At 33.4% G+C, this 18697-nt stretch overlaps 2 protein-coding genes across 7 annotated transcripts in view; one reads left to right on the forward strand and one right to left on the reverse strand.

The window, feature by feature from the left end:
* LOC105450069 (tyrosine-protein kinase receptor torso-like) overlaps positions 1-5873 on the forward strand; it is a 9461-nt gene extending 3588 nt beyond the window's left edge. For 3 of the 6 annotated variants that reach the window (XM_011689701.1, XM_011689698.1, XM_011689700.1), the window contains 16 exons: positions 837-882; positions 1014-1156; positions 1585-1711; positions 1899-2173; positions 2314-2476; positions 2609-2772; positions 2853-2979; positions 3066-3202; positions 3588-3798; positions 4146-4318; positions 4465-4555; positions 4733-4798; positions 4871-4944; positions 5073-5287; positions 5386-5523; positions 5634-5873. In XM_011689701.1, the coding sequence (XP_011688003.1) occupies positions 837-882; positions 1014-1156; positions 1585-1711; positions 1899-2173; positions 2314-2476; positions 2609-2772; positions 2853-2979; positions 3066-3202; positions 3588-3798; positions 4146-4318; positions 4465-4555; positions 4733-4798; positions 4871-4944; positions 5073-5287; positions 5386-5523; positions 5634-5817 (2334 nt within the window). In that variant the 3' untranslated portion in view covers positions 5818-5873. Of the gene's footprint in view, positions 1-836; positions 883-1013; positions 1157-1584; positions 1712-1898; positions 2174-2313; positions 2477-2608; positions 2773-2852; positions 2980-3065; positions 3203-3587; positions 3799-4145; positions 4319-4464; positions 4556-4732; positions 4799-4870; positions 4945-5072; positions 5288-5385; positions 5524-5633 lie in introns of those variants that run through there. The other 3 variants (XM_011689702.1, XM_011689703.1, XR_974423.1) reach the window with 3 other exon arrangements.
* A 2805-nt stretch (positions 5874-8678) lies between these two features.
* LOC105450068 (dnaJ homolog subfamily C member 13) lies at positions 8679-18657 on the reverse strand. The gene is made up of 18 exons (XM_011689697.1): positions 18219-18657; positions 17616-17880; positions 16615-17460; positions 15899-16267; positions 15102-15512; positions 14413-14978; positions 13171-14083; positions 12691-13047; positions 12384-12575; positions 11736-12248; positions 11041-11619; positions 10477-10906; positions 10061-10343; positions 9741-9954; positions 9449-9634; positions 9234-9374; positions 8894-9134; positions 8679-8807 (listed from the first exon to the last, which is right to left on the reverse strand). The coding sequence occupies exons 1-18, from the start codon at positions 18287-18289 to the stop codon at positions 8692-8694; spliced, it is 6693 nt and encodes a 2230-aa protein (XP_011687999.1). The 5' UTR covers positions 18290-18657; the 3' UTR covers positions 8679-8691.
* Positions 18658-18697: the final 40 nt, after the last annotated feature.

Raw genomic sequence — 18697 nt, forward strand, 5'->3', positions numbered from 1 at the left:
CACACACACAAAATATATATATATATATATATATATACAGACATATACAGACTGCTGGAATTGAATTTCAATTGATCGACGCGCTTAAAATCAAGTCAATATGCAGCATTCACTGATGACCTTTTTTGCCACTCGAGCATTCGGTAACGTCGAAATGAACGAGCGATTTACGAACGTATGTGTGTACATATATTTTTATTTTGTATGCACATACGTCGCGTACGAGAGATACAATCGTATAATAGAGCATAATTAATTTCGATTGAGTGCCGACCTGGTGAGGGCAAGGCTTGGCAACAATCGCATAGAAATTAATACACAGCGAGGCAGATGTATAGCTTATTATATATAGATATTTGCAATTGCCTCACACACCTCACGTACTTTACGATTGCAATTTGCAATCCGATCTCGACTAAATATTTGCCGCGGATATTGACAAAATTTAGCTCGAATCGTTTACGCCGCTTGTCGTCCCGGCAAACGAAAATGAATTCAAATAGATAGAAATGAATTTATTTTGACATTTCCAAATTGGCGCTTCTGATTTTTTAAATCCATATTTGAATCCAAAAATAATATAATACGGATATTAATACATCCGAATTAAACATGATGAATAGCTCATTTCGTATTTAAATTTATTTGAAGACAAAAAATAATATAATAGGGACATGAATGCATCTTCGGATTCTAAAGCGCCAACGCGAATAAATTAAAATGAATTGCAATTTTCAATTTATTTGAATTTATTTTCGTTTGCTGGGGTGTAATGTAATTATTTAAATTCCAACTATATTACAAATCGTCTAATTACATAATTTGTCGTGTTTCAGGAATCGTGTCGAAATCATTGTTTGCAATCTACGGGCGAGTTTGAGCGTAAGTTAAATCGTACAATAGGATTCCAAAATGTATAGGAGAATATCTCGCTTGGATATTTATTAATATGCATGTAATAAATTGAGGATTATATGCATGTATAATAAATATCCAATTGTTTTACGATATAGCTTATCCGAGAACAAACGAGGAGGCCGGCGCGAATGTCACTTTACACTGCAGAGGAATGAACGTGCTAATAATTAAACATAATCCTGGAAGCTATGTTATTCAACAAAGCGTTTCTAACGACACTTGGGGTACAGCCATAGTGGTAAATGCTTCTTAAAAGTTTTTTTAACCGATTAATACATTTAAATTATTACCTTCGATCACACTTTAATTGCTATATTAAGCCTTGCTCGACATAATAAAAAGGAATAAATATACAAAGGATTATAAAGAATATATATAATGATTTTTAAACTGTTAGATTAATGTATTAGATATATCGGATCTCTCGAAAGAGCTCGAGCAATTAAGACAATTTAAACGATACGCGATGGCGTTTGTATATTCGTTTCCTCTATGTTCGCGTTCGTATTATACGTAGGTATATCCATATACTTTTTACGCAAGAATTAAAATGTGCAATATTATTCAAAGAAGACTCGTATATATCATATCTTGACATAAATCGAGTCTCGAAATTTATATTTATGTGTTTTTGCCTCTCTTTACAAAGGTACATTTCTTTCGTAGAGCAATGGCGAACAGTCGATATTTTCAAGCTTGGCTCCAGACACACATTATCGTTATCGTTTACATAGAATAACACAATACGGCTTTTCATTAGCCGAAACATCAGATTGGTTTTTAACTTACGCAGGTTATTATAATCTCTGAATCTTATAATTAAATCTTTTACTTTAACTGGCGCAATTAACATTGTCGCGTAATTCGTATGTACATACTCGAGATATTATAAGCTTATATAATTGTTTTACAAAATTTCCCGCAATTAAGAATGTTTTATTTTTGTTATATTCATCTTGTCAATTGTCTAATATTCGCAGTTGACTATCAACCGAGCCAAGTTGAACATATATCACTTGTAAACATTCAAGAAGAAAGTAAAAATGCAAGCCAACTACGAGCAGAAATTGCTTTTGAATCTGCTAAAGGTAATATACGCGCATATGATAACACTCAATATGTGCTTAAAAAAATTTCTAGTTTTATTATATACTGCATTGTAGTGATTATTATATTTTTTTTAGATCAGAGCTGTAACTATAATGTATTATCTTGGTCAGGGGAACATGATTTGATCAATTTTGATTTAAAAAAGGTGAGAGAGAAGAGAGAGTGAGAGAGGGGAGGGGGAGATCAGTTTACATAATTAGCATATATTTATTTTAATTTTATCAAATTATCAATATAATACTATGTTAGTTAGATTACCATATTCACATACCTATATTTCTTCAGTCTTTAGATTTCCACTTTTCTCTTAAACACTTACGGTACAATCAGAATAATAGTATATCGATCCGATCGGGTAATGATGATTTTTCTAAAATCAGTAGTACAACGACGTTCACTTTTGTCACACCATCGTGCCTACAAATTCATCACAATTTAAGCATCTGCGGTAAGTTATTAAAATAATCTCAAAGAAGAATAAGCTTATTTTAAGCTTTATTAAATATATTTTCAGTTTTTTTTTCGTCAAAGAGCTAAACTGATTTAAATGTATAATAAATACTTTTCTTGATTCTCGTAGCACCTGAAAAGGTAAAAGGCTTACGAACCGAGTATATTCGAAAGCGAAATGAAGAATCATATGACATTGCAATTAATTGGGATAAACCCATTCTACAGCCAGACAATTACACATTACAATTTAATTCGCTTCGATTTGAGCCGCGTTCACTAGTTGTATCTGGAGTTAGTATTATCGCAGAGTGACGATTAATTTTAATTACTAAAAAATAGAAAATTAGAAAATTTTATTGTTTTTTTAATAGAATGCAGTCAAAGCTCTCTTCTCGAACGTCGGTGTAAGACTATGGTATGAGATAGATATTGTGGCAGAATCAATGGGCGGTGTAAGTTTACAATCGACTATATCCGGGAATATCGATGAAGCATCAGGTAGGCAAGTAGACATGATAATCGTTTCAATCAATTATACATGAATAAAATTTGTATTTGGATGAAACATGTGCCACATAATATAGTTACAGAGCCATTTAATCGCGAAATCATTGTAACGTTATCAACATTAGTGATTATTGTGCTGGTATTTGGAATAATTTGTATGCGTCGTCGTAACGAGAAGAATAAGCGGACTAATATAGAATATACGCATTTTGAGGTAAGCTCATCAATATATAATAATAAATCATGACTAGTGTAATATTTATCCACTAGCTAATTGTAAGATCTTGACTTAAATTTTGTCGCATAATCAATTTTATCTCAAATATATAGTTCCGATATATTCAGCCTCATTCCTCTTTAAACGAAATGTTTGAAAAATGTTGCAACAGACACGTGTTCCTATCACGTGATCATATCTCAAAAATTGTTTCTACAAGTTGATAATTTTACATTAGATTTACACATCTTTTGTTGCTATAATAATTAATCTTTTATTGGGTATTGCCAAATTTTTTTTTTATTATTGACATAATTTTGAATTATCTAAAATCCAAGGCAATTGTATAAAACAGATTTCAGTAATTTTTCGTTTAATATAGGGTTCTATGGATTCCTTAAAGAAACCTTTAAATCGAGATTATGCAGTAGAGAATAGCGATACTCTTTTGCCTCATGATAAATTTCAACTTGCTCCACAACAGTTGAAGCTTAAAGGTATATTAGGTAGTGGAGCCTACGGTATTGTCAAACTTGCCTCGTTGCGAGATGAATTTGGCGCTATCACAGACGTAGCTGTTAAAATGATGAAAGGTAAGTTGATAAAATAATACCAAATAAAAAAATCTATTTGTATATTAATATAATACGTAAGACGTACGTACGTATTAAAAAAAAACGTAATTTTGTCGTATAATCAATTTTATCTCAAATATGTAGTTCCGATATATTCAGCCTCATTCCTCTTTAAACGAAATGTTTGAAAAATGTTGCAACAGACACGTGTTCCTATATCGATCTTAAAAATCGCGTTTCTACTACAAGTTGTTAATTTTATATTAGATATAAGAAAACTACAGCCTCATGAATATAATATTCTAATCTACACTAAAGAAGTAATTAAAATATATAGACGAACAATTCTACTTCATTATATACAGATAATCCAACAGTAGAGGACATAAAAAGTTTTCATCAAGAGATTTCAATGATGAAATCCGCTGGTCAGCATCCGAACATAGTGTCTTTAATTGGATATTGTACTTTGTACGATAAACCTTTATTAGTAGTGGAATATTGTAGTAAGGGCGATTTACAAACCTATTTAAGAACGGTGAGCTATGTCAAGGAGTATAGTACGATATTATATGTAAATTGAAAAATGCATTAGTTTTGTTTTAAATAATAAATATTATTATATTTACTTTGTTATTTATGTGTATAAAGCACAATTATTTCATAATTAAATTTTATTTTTAGATTTGGCAAAATATAGTGAATGCCGTATTTGAGTGTAGGACTCACTTGAAATCTAATATCGTATTTTATGCCAATAAGAACACAGATCAAGGTAGTGTGTGTGTGTGTAACATTCTTGTAACATTTAACATATTTTTATTACACCTATATTTATTGTTAGTGAACATATATGTGTTGTATGTACATACATGTTCATATATTGTTATGCGCTATATGATAACTAATAATTTCAAATATTCTTCAAACAAAAGATTTTTCTATTACGCAGAAAAATGTGTCTCCAACTATAAGAATCCGCGAACGATCGCCAATCGCTTATATGATATTCAACAAGGTAAATTATACAGACGACAATCGAAAATAACTTTTGAGCAATACATAATTCTACCACCAATGTTTTTTTCAGATATGACAAAATATGTAGAAAATGTTACTTCCGCCGATTTATTAAATTTTGCAAGACAAATAGCTACAGGAATGGTACGTCATACCAATATTAATAATTACGTATTATTAAGTTTGTACTTTAAACAAACGATATCCATTTCTTAATTCTGGATGCCAATTTCGTCATATAAATTATACGATGGATGTAATATTTTGTTTAGGAATTTTTATCTTCTAATCGAATAGTACATCGTGATTTGGCTGCTCGTAATGTATTAGTGCGACCGGATAGAGTGGTTAAAATTTCTGATTTTGGTCTCAGCAGGGATATCTATCAAGAGAATGTTTATCGAAAAAGAGGAAATGGTAAATTGCCTTTAAAGTGGATGGCAATTGAAGCTTTAACGCATCAAATATATACTACTTACAGCGACGTGTATGCATTCTATTTTCAGACATAACATTATATTAGATATCGGATTATATACATTATGCTATTTATTTTATTGTTGACGATGATATTTTGAATTATAGATGGGCTTTTGGTATCTTATTATGGGAAATAGTCACTTTAGGAGCCATGCCTTATCCTGGTACTCCGACAAATAGAATTTTACAATTTCTCAAATCCGGATATCGAATGGAGAGACCACCAAATTGTAGTCGCGAATTGTATGTATATTATATATAAAACACGTGGTATTCCTTTAATAGAGATGTAACTTTGAAGTATATAAATTTCTCCAGTTTTATACTTTATTTTTTTTTTACTTGTTTTTCAGATACAGCATAATGTATTCATGTTGGAATATAAGACCACAAAGCAGACCTACTTTCACCGAATTAAAACAAAGCTTGGATAAATTACTCAGTAATTATTCGGGAAATAAATATTTGAGTCTATGCGATGTTTTATATGAATCAGCTGACGAAAGTAATGAAATAAAATCGATTAATGCATGTTAATTATGTATAGCACAACTATCAACTAGCTCATTAAATTGACTTTTATCATACTCGAATTTTTACTTTGTAGAAAATCGTTTATTTTCTAATTATACATACAGTAATTTATAGTATAATATATAATTTTTTTGTAGGTTAGGTGTGTGTGTGTGTGTGTGTGTGTGTGTGTGTGTGTGTGTGTGCGCGCGTGCGCGCGCGCGCGGGTACAATTATTTAGAATCATTAAAAAATTGAATAATAAATATATCAACTTAACTGAAGCTCTCTTTCCTATTTATTCGCAATTATTAAATCATTAACAAAGTTTATATACACAGTAATGCATATTCGGAGTTTATACATATGTACTTTATTCGACACGCATTGTTTTATTCATTTTCTTTACTTCTAGAAAAGTCGATATCGACGAGTCGTATATATATTATAATAAAGTAACTACTACTGATTGTATATTTTCTTTCATTTTATCAAATTTAAAAGTCAGCATTGCCAATAGCTTTTGTTCTTAAATAAACAAAATATTAAATTAGCAAAATATAGCAATTATTTGCAAGCATATTCTGTACAGACATATAAATTATTATTATTATTGTGGAATTATTCGTATTTCTTTACACTTGCTACTTGAAAAGCAAAAACTCATTAATCTTGAAACGCAAAATGTATGATTGGTGCATAGCAAAAAAAGAGTAATATGATCTACATTCGTATTGTAATATTTAAAATCTTTCGATGTCATTTCAATGTTATTTTTATTAATAATAAGTATACGATTAATTGAATATTAGCAATCGATACAAAAGAGATATTGCCCAGACAACACAAATGTCTGAATATTATCTTAGAATGTCCAGAATTATCTAAAAGATATTTTAACATTTCTGTCTTTTCTTTGATGTTTTAAGCGTTTTTTTGTATTGTTCAAGTGTCTAAATGGATACTATGTCACTGAAGAGTCTCTTCTGCAGTATCACCAGATGTTATCGCTCTTTGTACAATTTAAGATTTTATAATAATTATGTAAATGTAAATAGTTGACCAGATTAAATTTTTCTTCAAGGTAACCGATGTAAACATAAGAAAATCTTTGACGAAAAATTTTATGATAAGTAAATTCCAATAATCTGCTTAGCAATATCCCGTAATTTTCTGCGAATAGCCATTGTATATATATTTATATATAACAGTCGTATATATTTGGTATATAATTGATAAATATTAGAAAGATTGTAGAAAAAATTGATACATTTTATAATTATAATATAAATAAAATATCCTTTTTAATATTAAAATGTACAAAAAAAATCTATGTTTCAAGGTAATAAATACTTAGTTTTCATCCATCCGAAATCCAGATATGATATGATTGCGATAACTACCAAACATACACAACTAAAAAAATGTATCTTCTTATCATATTTAAAAATATATTTTTTTCAAGAGAAAAATATAGATTATAAATGAGTAGCAAATAAGAATATAAATATATTTAAACTTTTCATTTCGATAACAAAGATTAAACAAATAATGTGTTATTAAAATTTTTGACTATGTATAGGGACTGTTCGATTCTTTAATATTAATTTTTAATCATTTCTTTTCGCAAAACAAAGACAATTTTAATTTCATAAGTACATTTTATAGTTTCGACTTGTTGGAATGTCATCACTGATGTTTTTTTTCAGTGACAAGGCTTAGAACATATTGGCGTATCTCTCTCATACACTTTCTCTCTTTCCCCCCCTCTCTCTCTCTCTCTCTCTCTCTCTCTTGCGCGCGCGCGCCTTGTGCCTTCATTGCAAAGTTTACTGTTTAATATGTTATCACAGAGAAAGTTGTTGCGTTACTACATGTGGATTTCTGGATGGTTTTGTTTTCTTTTTTTTTTTTTTTGATTTTACTGCAAATTATTACATAAGTCTTACTTATAAGGAATTTATCAGGAATTCTTACACTTGCACTCATTAATCTCATTAAAAAATATCTCATTATATCCCATATTATACATAGATATTCCTAAAGATATGAAAATTAGTTAGATGCATTCCTTTTTTTTTAGTATCAATCTTTCCTTAATAAAAATTCAAATGGAAATGTAATTAGCGCGCAATTAAGCTTAGAAATTGGACTATGAATAAGAAAGTAATGCCAGCCACGTGATTGAGTATAAAAAGCTTTCAGGAAAAGAAATAATGTTATTGTAAACTTAATTAGCTGATAATCATTCCTCCGCTTGGACAAATTATTCTTTTTCATTTTTGAGAATTGAAAAAGTCAACTTTGAACGTGTCAGGCAATACTATCGGATTTAATTGTTTCTTAAACGTCTTACAGACAAACTTACAAATGTAAATTCGTTTACCAGAAACGTGACAAGATCTCACATTACGACACTGCTGAGTATAAAATAAAAATTTGTCCAAAGACCTTGTTTAATAATATACATATACATACATACATACATACACACATACATACATACTTACATACATACACACATATACACATACATACATACATACATACATATATACGTACATATGTATGCATGCATGTATTCAGATAAGAGACTCTGTGTCTTTAGGAGGAATATATATTATAATTTTACTTCTATATTTACGTCTTAAAAACTGACAATTTAAGTTTATAACTATGTTACTATCGTTCACATAAAAATGTAATCAAAGAACGAAATATTATATTTTATAATCCTAACATAAAGATTATACAGCAAAAACAGTTAATAAATTTTTTTTCATTAAGAAGCCAAAAATCACAGACAATAGTCTCTACACCGGTATTATTTACCGACAGGTAAATCTCTCAATATTAATGTTCTTACTGCTTTTTGTATCACTTACAATGTTATCTATATCAGATGCTATCGTTTCTATTAATTAAATTATCCTCTTTCTCTACTGGTGGTGGGCCCGTGGTTAAAGTTGTACTTGGCCCTGCTGTCAAGTAGCCAGCAGATACGGGTGTTCCAGCTAAATAAGAAATCATGCAATTTAATAACTAGCAAGAAAAATACTTAGCTGTGCATTAAAAAAAAGGTTATTTACATATGTTATACCTGTGAGATAACCAGAACTGGTATTATTCGAAATGAATAGATCGTGCCGCTGATCCTTATATTCTGCCCATACGCTCGACTTCTCCAAAATGGCATTAACTTTTTCACCAAGAAGTAAACTTTTCGCCATGGCTTTTAGAGCTTTTACTATTTGTGCTTTAGTCGTGGCAGGATTTTCAACAATATCTAATCGTCCTTCCAATATATTTAAAAGATATGGTACCATTTCAGCATCCAATGCCTGTGGTATATAAATATATGTATATATAAACAAAAATACACGAACATATCAATAGTGAACGTGATATACTTGAATCGTATAAGTTCTTTTTACACGTACTTGCTTGATAAGTCTATCTTCATTCGTAGAAAATAATCTATTAAGTGTCTCGCATGCTACCGCGATCATGTCCCTTCTCGATTGCATCGCATGCTTCAATGGACTTATGCACTCCGTTTGGCATATAGCCGAGATACAAATCTGAACACGAATCAAACAAATTAGAAACGAATTACAGATTACACATACAATAACGATAAAAGTGATTTACTCACTTCGCTTGTAGCTAATTGATGTAGAATTAATATAGCTGTTTTATACACTGACGGCTGACTGTTCTGAGCAGCCATCTGTCGACAGAGTCGTGGTATGTGACCCAAAGATGGTACTTGGTCCGCCAAAGTGGGCTGCGCTTGGAGTAAACATACAAGAGCCTGTGTTGTTAACTCCAACATATCCGTCTAGAAAGAAAATCAAATGTAGAAAATATATGTACATAAATTAAATATTAGGATAATATTACCATATGCTTTATTAGTACTATACTTTTATAGTGCAAATACTTACATCAGTCTTTTCCTTGGACATTAATGTTAATGTAGTGTCCATTAGCTCACTTAAAAATTCTTTGGGTTTCCTAAGCGCCCAAGCAGGACTGGCTATGAATAATCGAAGATATACACCACCTACGACGGGCTCGTTCGTCGCGATATCGATATTATTTTGTGTATCGGGTAACTTTAATATGGCGTTAGGATTTCGTCTCTGTAATGCGTGATATCTAAAAGATAAAACATTTAATTAACATCGATACGCTACTAGAAAGACAAAAAAAAATAAGAGAGAACGAAGAAAGGAACATTAATGAATCAATTTATAAAACTTACTCGTCTTTCAATTCTGCAATAATTCTTGCTACTCTAGCTTTTGCATCATCATCCCATATCAATTCAGGATTTTCGTGCTGTGTTTCAAACATATGTACACATTGCTTGGGTGCATCGCGGATAGCCTCGCTAAATAATCGAGGTAAAAATTTCGATAAATCAAGTTTAACTTTTGGTCCAGCTAATTTATCGGATGACATTTTTGCAAGTAATTCGGCTGCTGCTTCCCTCGTCTGTATATTACTCGAGTTGCAAAAGAGATCAAGAATGTACACAACTGCCCCTGGAAAATATTACGAATACGTTCACTACGTGACGTATCGACAAGCCTTGTCGCGATTTCCAAATCAATATCAATGTAATTCTCTCCATACTCTCTGCATATTCTCTATACGAATGTATCTTTCTGTACAAACCTTTTGACAATGCATCTTTTACTATTTTAGTCGAACTCATCAGTGCATACAAAGTTTCCAATGCAAGAAGCTGATGCTCTTTCAAACTGTGCAAACATAACAACAAATGCACGACCACTTCATTCGCGGCAATGTCGTCAACGCATTCTTGATTTTTGGTAACATTACTGATCACTTCAAGCGCGCTCTTTTGAATCAATTTAAAATTACTGCAATTCAAGAGTCCAAACAGCAATTTAAAGTGCCCCATACATTGTAATTCAATACCAGGATTATTTTTTATAACATTATTCAGAGCTTTAAGCGCCATCACAATGTGCTCCAATTTCTCTTGGTCCTTTTTAACCGAAGTAATACTTCCCAAGGATGTTAAGTACTCCGAAGATAGTGACAGAAATTCGAGCAAGTTTATCGTAAAACCTTTGGGATTCTGAAAATTAAAATAGACCCTCGAGTATTACTTTCATCGCGGAACGTAAAAATCATTTCAACGCTTATTATCTTCACACACGTGCGCACGCACAATTTTATTTCCAGCATTTTAAGAATAAATAAAAATTTTACCTCAATTGGATACGTTGGCTGCTCATTGTATACTTTCACGAATATTTCACCAATTACCAATTCGTCAGCATGAGCAGTGTACTTGAAATCGCTAAAGTCATGTTCGAAATTGCCGCTATTATTTAATCTCTCTTGCCGTTTCAGTTCGAGATATTCGTTTAATTCCGCCCTGGTACCGTTGTCCCAGATCAAATATGGATTTGAACAATTAGAATTCAATATCTTTAAAATTTCCTCGGGTTTATCTTTAACAAGCTGACGTGCTAGATAGGGCGTTAATAAACTTTCTAAAGCGGCAACTGTAACAGGATTAATGGGAGTCTCGTTATCGCCCTTGATGTAACCACCTAATCTAGCACAAGCGCGAACTGCCAATTTAGCCAAGTTGTTGGCCACTTCTTGACGATTTTCATCTTGATTTCTTTCTACACCACCCTCTTCTAGCGTGTAATCATAGTTGAACATGAAGAGCAACAGATCCCACAAAGCACCAGATTGTAATAGCTGCATTTGTAATATGCTATCTATAGCAAGAGACGAGATGCACTCTGTGGCAACGGCACATAATTTTGTTAAATGCTGCAAAAGAAGACAAAGAAAGATAAAAATTAATGTAATAAAATAGAAAGAGTTGCGCGCGCGAATATAAGAGATGTGTGCACATCTCGTAGCCATAAAATATCTTTGGCAGATACCTTAAAATGCAGTATTCTGCAAAGATCTTTCACAAGTTGCGGCAATTCAATAATCTTGTCTCTGCATCCTCGAAACGATCCGGCAACAGCGAAACATCTGGTGATATGCATGCAAACTTGCACTGCTACGTCAGTGGATTTACTCGATCTGCTTAAAACCGACACGCATCGCGTGTACGCTTCCAACAACACGTCTAAACCACCCTCTCTTCGTAATTCCTCGGCATTTAAAGCCGAACAGTGCACCGTGTGGTACGCAAGTTCGCTTGCAGCTGCTAACAATGGTGCGGACTTTGAAAATAATCGTTCGTCATCCGTTTCTAGCTTAATCGTTTTGATCAGCTGAGGATAACCAGCGTATTTGTAAGGTCTAAGCCCATCTGTATATCTGTGGAAAAGGATGCTCTGAGTCCTTAGAATCAAAACGATGTTGTCAGGATTAGGGCCAGTTGTCGACCAACAACTGCGACTGCATAGAAATTCGTATGCCTGGCTAACAGCTTCGAACTTGTCCTACAATCATTATAATATATCGTTGTAATACGTATGTGTATATGTAATGCACGTGTATACACGCAAGTAGTTCATATAAATTCATATAAAACCGCGATAAAATATTTCGCAATAAATTTAAACACAGGCACTTACCCTGCCTTCAGGATTCTTGTCAGGATGATACATTTGAGCCAATTTATAAAATGACTTTCTTACGATCGCTTCGTCATGGTGTTTTCCACTAGCTAAGCCAAGCTGCTTATAAGCTTCCTCCAGAGTCATTAGAGGTGGCTTTTTCTCTACCTCTCTTTTCCACGCGTCCAATACATCTTTTAATAATTGCACCTGATTCAATATAAAAATAATACAAATACATTAATGTTACGTATAGAGAGCATTGTTCGCAATTTTGTGTACGCATAACACAGAAAGGATCAAGTCAATTCGCTTTAGAACTTACAGGTTCCGGGATAGGCCATTGTGGAAATTTAACGGTATCGCAGAGATGTTTGAGATAGAATATCTGGCAGAACAATTCATTTTCCAATTGTGGATATCTGACGGCAGGTATAGCGATGTACTGATACCTGGCCATAGTATGACTTCGTAATTTGGGAGTAAAATCCGCAATATGCGCAGCAATTTTCTCGATAAGCATCCGGCGCATTTCTGCATTCCAAATTGCTTCCGGTGTGTCGTAATCTCCAAGGAATATTTGCGCAAATTTCTCTGCTCCGTGATTCTCTAAATAACTCACCATTGCGTCGGGCAATAGTTGACCGAGAATACTTCGTTGCATGATGTCAGAGCAAGCGTTCTATAGAGGATACAACAACAATGTTATACGTATTTCTCTGTAATTTCTTGTAATTGTAATTATATTACCATTTTCGAGTTAGAATGAAAAGCAAATGTAAACAAATGTAAATGATAAACTCACGTCGTCGTTCCTAAAGGCTTGTTTGGTGTGTGTGAGTTGTAAAAACCTGGCGATTGGCAAGACGTTAGAACCAGTGTACATTAAGATAAAGTAAAATACGCCGGTGAGATAAATTTTTGACACTTCTGCATTATCTCGCATCACCTCACACAACAATGTAGCAACTCTTTCAACTAGGATTGGATCAAACGTTAGCAAGAGCTGTACGATATGTGGCAGATATTGAAGATCGGATAGCAATCGCTTTACACGTGGTAAAGGCCTGATTACCGCATCATCGGCGTCTCTACTTGGAAAATATTCGCACATCTTGATTAAAATGTTTAGGATTAAATTAGCCAGTTCACTTTCATTTATCACGGGAGTTCCCTTTGCAACAAGACTCCACTTCAATTGTGGCACTTGTGAAATCGTTTTCCATCCGTCTAATCCCTGTGCCCAAACTTTCGTTTTGTGAGTCACGTGATTTGAGGTGTACAATTCTTTCAGGTCTTTCAGACTCATCGGACCTTCACGTTGATCCCCATTGTTGTAATACCATTCCTTTTCCATTCGCTCCTGCTGCGGACCTGCCTCTATCACATTGGTTTGCGTCGGTACGACAGCTCGGGAAGTATGTAAATGTGCCAAAGTCAATAAATCGACTAAAGTTCGTACACCATTCTGATCCATTATATCTTTGACATTTCGCCTATGCAATATGAGCTTATTTATGAACATGACTAGCCTATCGCGCTCCGTTCTGTCCGCGCAACGCTCCAACATTCCCAGAATGTATTTCGTGTCTGAGAATGGGCCAATGTCCTCGTAATATCGACCATATACAATCGTCATTGCTTGCAAGCAAAGGCACTTCATTTCGATTTTCGCAGTCAATAAAAATCTATGATATAAATCATTAAAAAATTCGTATCTGTAATTGAAAATAAAATAATCTGTCAATACTAACAACTAACGCAAACTATCTAAAATTTTCTACTAACATTGTTCGAATTAACGAGACATCGAATACAGTTAGTAATAAAAAACGAGTCACATATTATTCTTTCCTTCTTATTTTCTCACTATTTGCAACATCTAATGTTTGTTCCTTTCTTTTACAGACGGTATTTTTCGCGGTTGGTTTTTCATTAGGGTTTTTTACCTTTATTTTTGAGAATTGATAAAAATTACTAAGGTCGTATAACATTTTTCATCGAATGTACATACATATATAAAAAAGTTATCGATATGTGTACTTACGATTTTCTTATAGGGCTGTCCGGACTATCTTTTTCCAATAAAAGCCTCAAGTAATAATCTCCAATTTTAACTTCATCCGAAAGACATTGATACTGCACCTCAAACTCTCTATGATTCCACGCAATCAAAGTTCCACCGGCCAAGTCTTTATCCGAGCTAAATGCACGTATCTCATTTTCTAATGCTATTCTTAATTCCTCTCTCGTTTTGTGATTCCAAATTAAATTTGGCAGTGCATGATCTTGATTAAATTTATAATAGAATAATTTCCAATTCGCTTCAGATTTAATTCGTTCTCTACGTTTTCTTAGAACTATCGGACGCTCTTTAATCTTTTCTCTGCGTTCTATTCCAATACGAGCACCCCAATGTTGCAGAGCATTCTCTACATGCTTCTCAACTACTCGCATCTGACGTTCGATAGCGATCCATTGTGGACTCTTTTTATTTCTTGAAGCATGATCTATAGCTATCTTTAAATTGTCACGATTGTTTAATCTCTCTTCTTCTAGGAATGAATCCGGTACTTTTTCATCGGAGTCCAAATAATTCAACAAACCCACCGGCTGCAAATTACAATTTGTACACATTATTCATGATTGCAACATATAGCAGTAGGTACAATTTTAAAAATTTATGATCACCATCTCGTGGAATGCAAATGTGTGTATATATATATATCGACTTACCATAATTCGTTTCAATAATCCCATAGCCGTAGGATGTCCTGTGACCCATAGACCTACTAAATGCCGACACAATTGTCGATGGGTTAATAGTCTGCCATCACTACCGACAGTAAATAAACTGTTTAATAAATGTCTTGGTAGAGCTCCTTCTGCAAGTGCCAGTTCTTGCATTTTTGCCGCTACTTCTGGTGCACCCTCTTCAATGATTGCTCGCATTATCAGTCCAGCACCTTTTACTATAGCCAGTGAAGGATGTTGAAACAATTTAAACAAAGATCTACCTCTTGTAGCAACCATTTCTAAAAGATTGTCAAAATGTTTGCCATCAGTGGTTTCACTGTACGGTACACACAGGGCAAATGTCAAAAGATCGAGCATAGCAGAGACCACCAGTGCACCTGTGCCACGATTCTGTAATATTAAAGAAAGAAAAGAAGTTTTGAAATATACCGATAAGATATATCAGTAGAATCTTTATCATTTGATGTATCAGATTATATTTTATAGAATATTTCTGCACATTAATCAAAATCTTTAATAGCTTCTTCCTTCCTTAGCAAAGAGAGAACATGTAATATCTAATACATTAAATTTACAAAATATACATATATACATATATATACGTATGTATGTATGTATATGTAGAATTAGCAAAAAAAAACTAAAAAAGATACTGAAAGACAACTGCACAAGTTGTTAAAGAAAACTACAAAGCAAAATTTTTGAGACCTCAAAAAAAAAAAAAAAAAAACAATCTGTCGCAAGCAATATGAGTAAATAGAACGTGAAACACTTACAATGTGATTAACCCACATTTCGAGTAAACTTTCTAAAAATTTATTACTGCTGAGCAGACTACTTTTGTTCAATTGTTCCTGTCTTAAATCGCAATCATCATGCATTGGTTGCATTAGAGCGCAAATACAATCTATGGCAGCTTGCGTTACACCACAATTTTGTCTCTTTAAAGCCTTCACGACCTTTGTACCAACGGTTTCTCTAAAACCAGAAAGTGTGGTAAATGCAGCGAAACCGATTTTGCTAGCCACCAGTCTTCGCAGTGCGTGAAATTGTGCTTCAATCTCGCTATTCGTCTCGAGATCTTTATTTATCAAAGTATTCAAAGCTCCGAGAATAATCTTGTCTTTGTTTTCAGTAAAAATTCCCTGCAAGTAATCATTCGTGATACGAGATGTACGGAGTTGTAATGTCGTTCGCAGTCCATTCAAGCGGTACAACTTCCTGCAGAAATAGAAAATGTCTCTTGTGTTCCTTTATGTACTATTTACATTTATTTAAACATTGAATCACATTTGAAACTTGACAATCTCACAAGTGCATTGATTTTACAAGGAAAAAAAGTAAAAAGAAATCTGAATGTTTTTTTTTTCATAAAGGTTCAAAGAGATTTCAAACTTAATCAGTTGATATCCTTTAACCGCTTCAATGTACTGTACAAACTCTTATACATGTGCGTAATATCAGAGATAGAGAAATGCTTTAAATGTCTTACATCCTGCGTAATGGAGTAATTAAGCCCGCTGTACGGTACATTTGCGTTAAATCTCTCCAAAATTTCAGCAAATGTACGTCCTCCAGGTGGTTGCTGAAGGAATTTAACATGCGTCGTTTCGACTTCTTCGTCAACGGGTAGATTGAAAGGGCCGAGTCTTTTACCTCTGGCTATAGGATACATCTTCACGTGGACATCTCTATTGCCGGATGCTCTTACACCGTCCAGTAAAGATGCTAATAAGGAATCTCTATTTGTCGCGGTATAACTGCGCATCTGACCGTTGAGGTATTGTATAGTAAACAATTGAGGATTATCATTATCACGAATCAAAGTAAAAATGTCCGACAACGGCCTGAGAGTACAAATATTGTACGTTTGAGGATCTCTTTCCAACAGGCAAGTATCCGAGAGACAAAGTGTTCTTCTCTGAGGATCCAAATGCCTGGAAGAGATCTTGTGGACAGTAAATTCTGATACGCTCGTTATGTGCTCATCACCGCTAAATTTTCCTAATCTTTGAGCAATAAAGTCATCGAGTCTTATAGGCTCCTTCAACATTTTTATATTAATGCCCAAGCTATTTAATGCAGCCTCTTGCAATTTCTTTTTTATCTCTTCCATATGTTTAGAAGCGAACAGATGCAGGCGTCCAAATCCGCCGCATACAATCACAAATCCATTGGGATAATCTTTCATTGTCAGGAGCCCTTCAAAATCTTTATAACAATAACTAGCTAATACCATGTTTGTCGCAGGATCTAATTGATCGAGACTGTATGGTGTTATTTCTAATACAATAGGTAATCTTGTATCAGACCAATGATGTTTATAAGCTGGATATCTCTACAGAAAAAAAATATATATGTATATATTATTAATATTAAGTACATGTATGTGTGTATTATGTACGGTTTATAACTTTCTCTCTCTCTCTCTCTAATTTCCTTTATATATATAAAGAAAAAAAAAAGAAAAAGTACATATGTATGTAAACTCACCAAAATTTCTTTAGATTTTTCAACATGGTTTCTGTATTTAAGTGCTTCTGTCAATAAGTGTGATCTATGTTCAGAGCTAAACTTCATGGTCTCATTTTTTCGCTCCTTGCGCACAGTTATAGTAAATTCATGAGAACCTAACTGATTTCTATTTATTGGCTGTACATTTATAAAATCAGGATATTCCCATTTGTTTGTCACTTCTAATGTGCCAGGATTATATGTGGTTATTCCCATAGAGCCAATGGAGAAGATACGCTTGTACCTAAAATATGTTACTTGATATAAGTAATGAGAATACTTTTATATTAAAAATTATATAATTTTTAAATGTATCCAATGTAAAGATGGCATACAATTTAAAGTTTGTATATTATCTTTATTAAATAATCACAAAAAAATATTTTTGATATACACAAATTTGTATAAATTTGTCGTTACACCTGGATAACTTTTACGTTCAACAGACAATCATGGACTCTTATTTGACGTATTGAATACTGATTTGCTTCCACATTTTTCCAACATCTTTAACTGAACTGAGCAGAAATGGATTGACACATGCATATACAGTAAAATACATATAAGAAAGAATACACTCACTTTCCTTTCCATGTAGAATGCTTGGTAACTAAAAAGCATGCTACATCTTGATTGTCCTTTATCGGCATCATTGTTTCATCTCTCGTGGACGCAATCGTATCGGTTCGGATAGAGTTTTAATTAAATTGCTGAGTACTATTTGCACAAAGTGAAAGGCGTAGGAGAACATTCGCGCGAGCGAGTTATAAAATTACACGACCGTCATTATGTAAAGTACGGATGTAAGAAGAAAGGTATAAACTCTAATTGTGTAATCCTCGCTGCTGATCTTGGTTCGAACAAGCGATACTCGTATACTCGCTCATTAATACTTTTTCATCTAACAAATGTCATCTTCGACGGCTTTGTCAACCTGGAAGCGGCCATGACGGTCGAGAACGACTGGGGGGCGTTAGGGGTGTTGACGAACAGCTGTTTCTAGATGTCGGCACAGTCTACACTAGTGGCTACACTGAGCTACAACTGAGCTGCACCTATCA

This window comes from Wasmannia auropunctata, unplaced genomic scaffold, assembly GCF_000956235.1.
Source record: "Wasmannia auropunctata unplaced genomic scaffold, wasmannia.A_1.0 LD336069.1, whole genome shotgun sequence".
NCBI classification, from domain to species: domain Eukaryota; kingdom Metazoa; phylum Arthropoda; class Insecta; order Hymenoptera; family Formicidae; genus Wasmannia; species Wasmannia auropunctata.

Excerpts from the sequence above, each read along its gene's own strand:
- LOC105450068 (XM_011689697.1), bottom strand. The coding sequence starts at position 18,289 with ATGATGCCGATAAAGGACAATCAAGATGTAGCATGCTTTTTAGTTACC. Across the intron at positions 15,513-15,898 it reads AAATGTGGGTTAATCACATT|AATCGTGGCACAGGTGCACT; the intron begins GTAAGTGTTTCA and ends TTAATATTACAG. Across the intron at positions 9,635-9,740 it reads TGTCCAAGGAAAAGACTGAT|ACGGATATGTTGGAGTTAAC; the intron begins GTAAGTATTTGC and ends TTTTCTTTCTAG.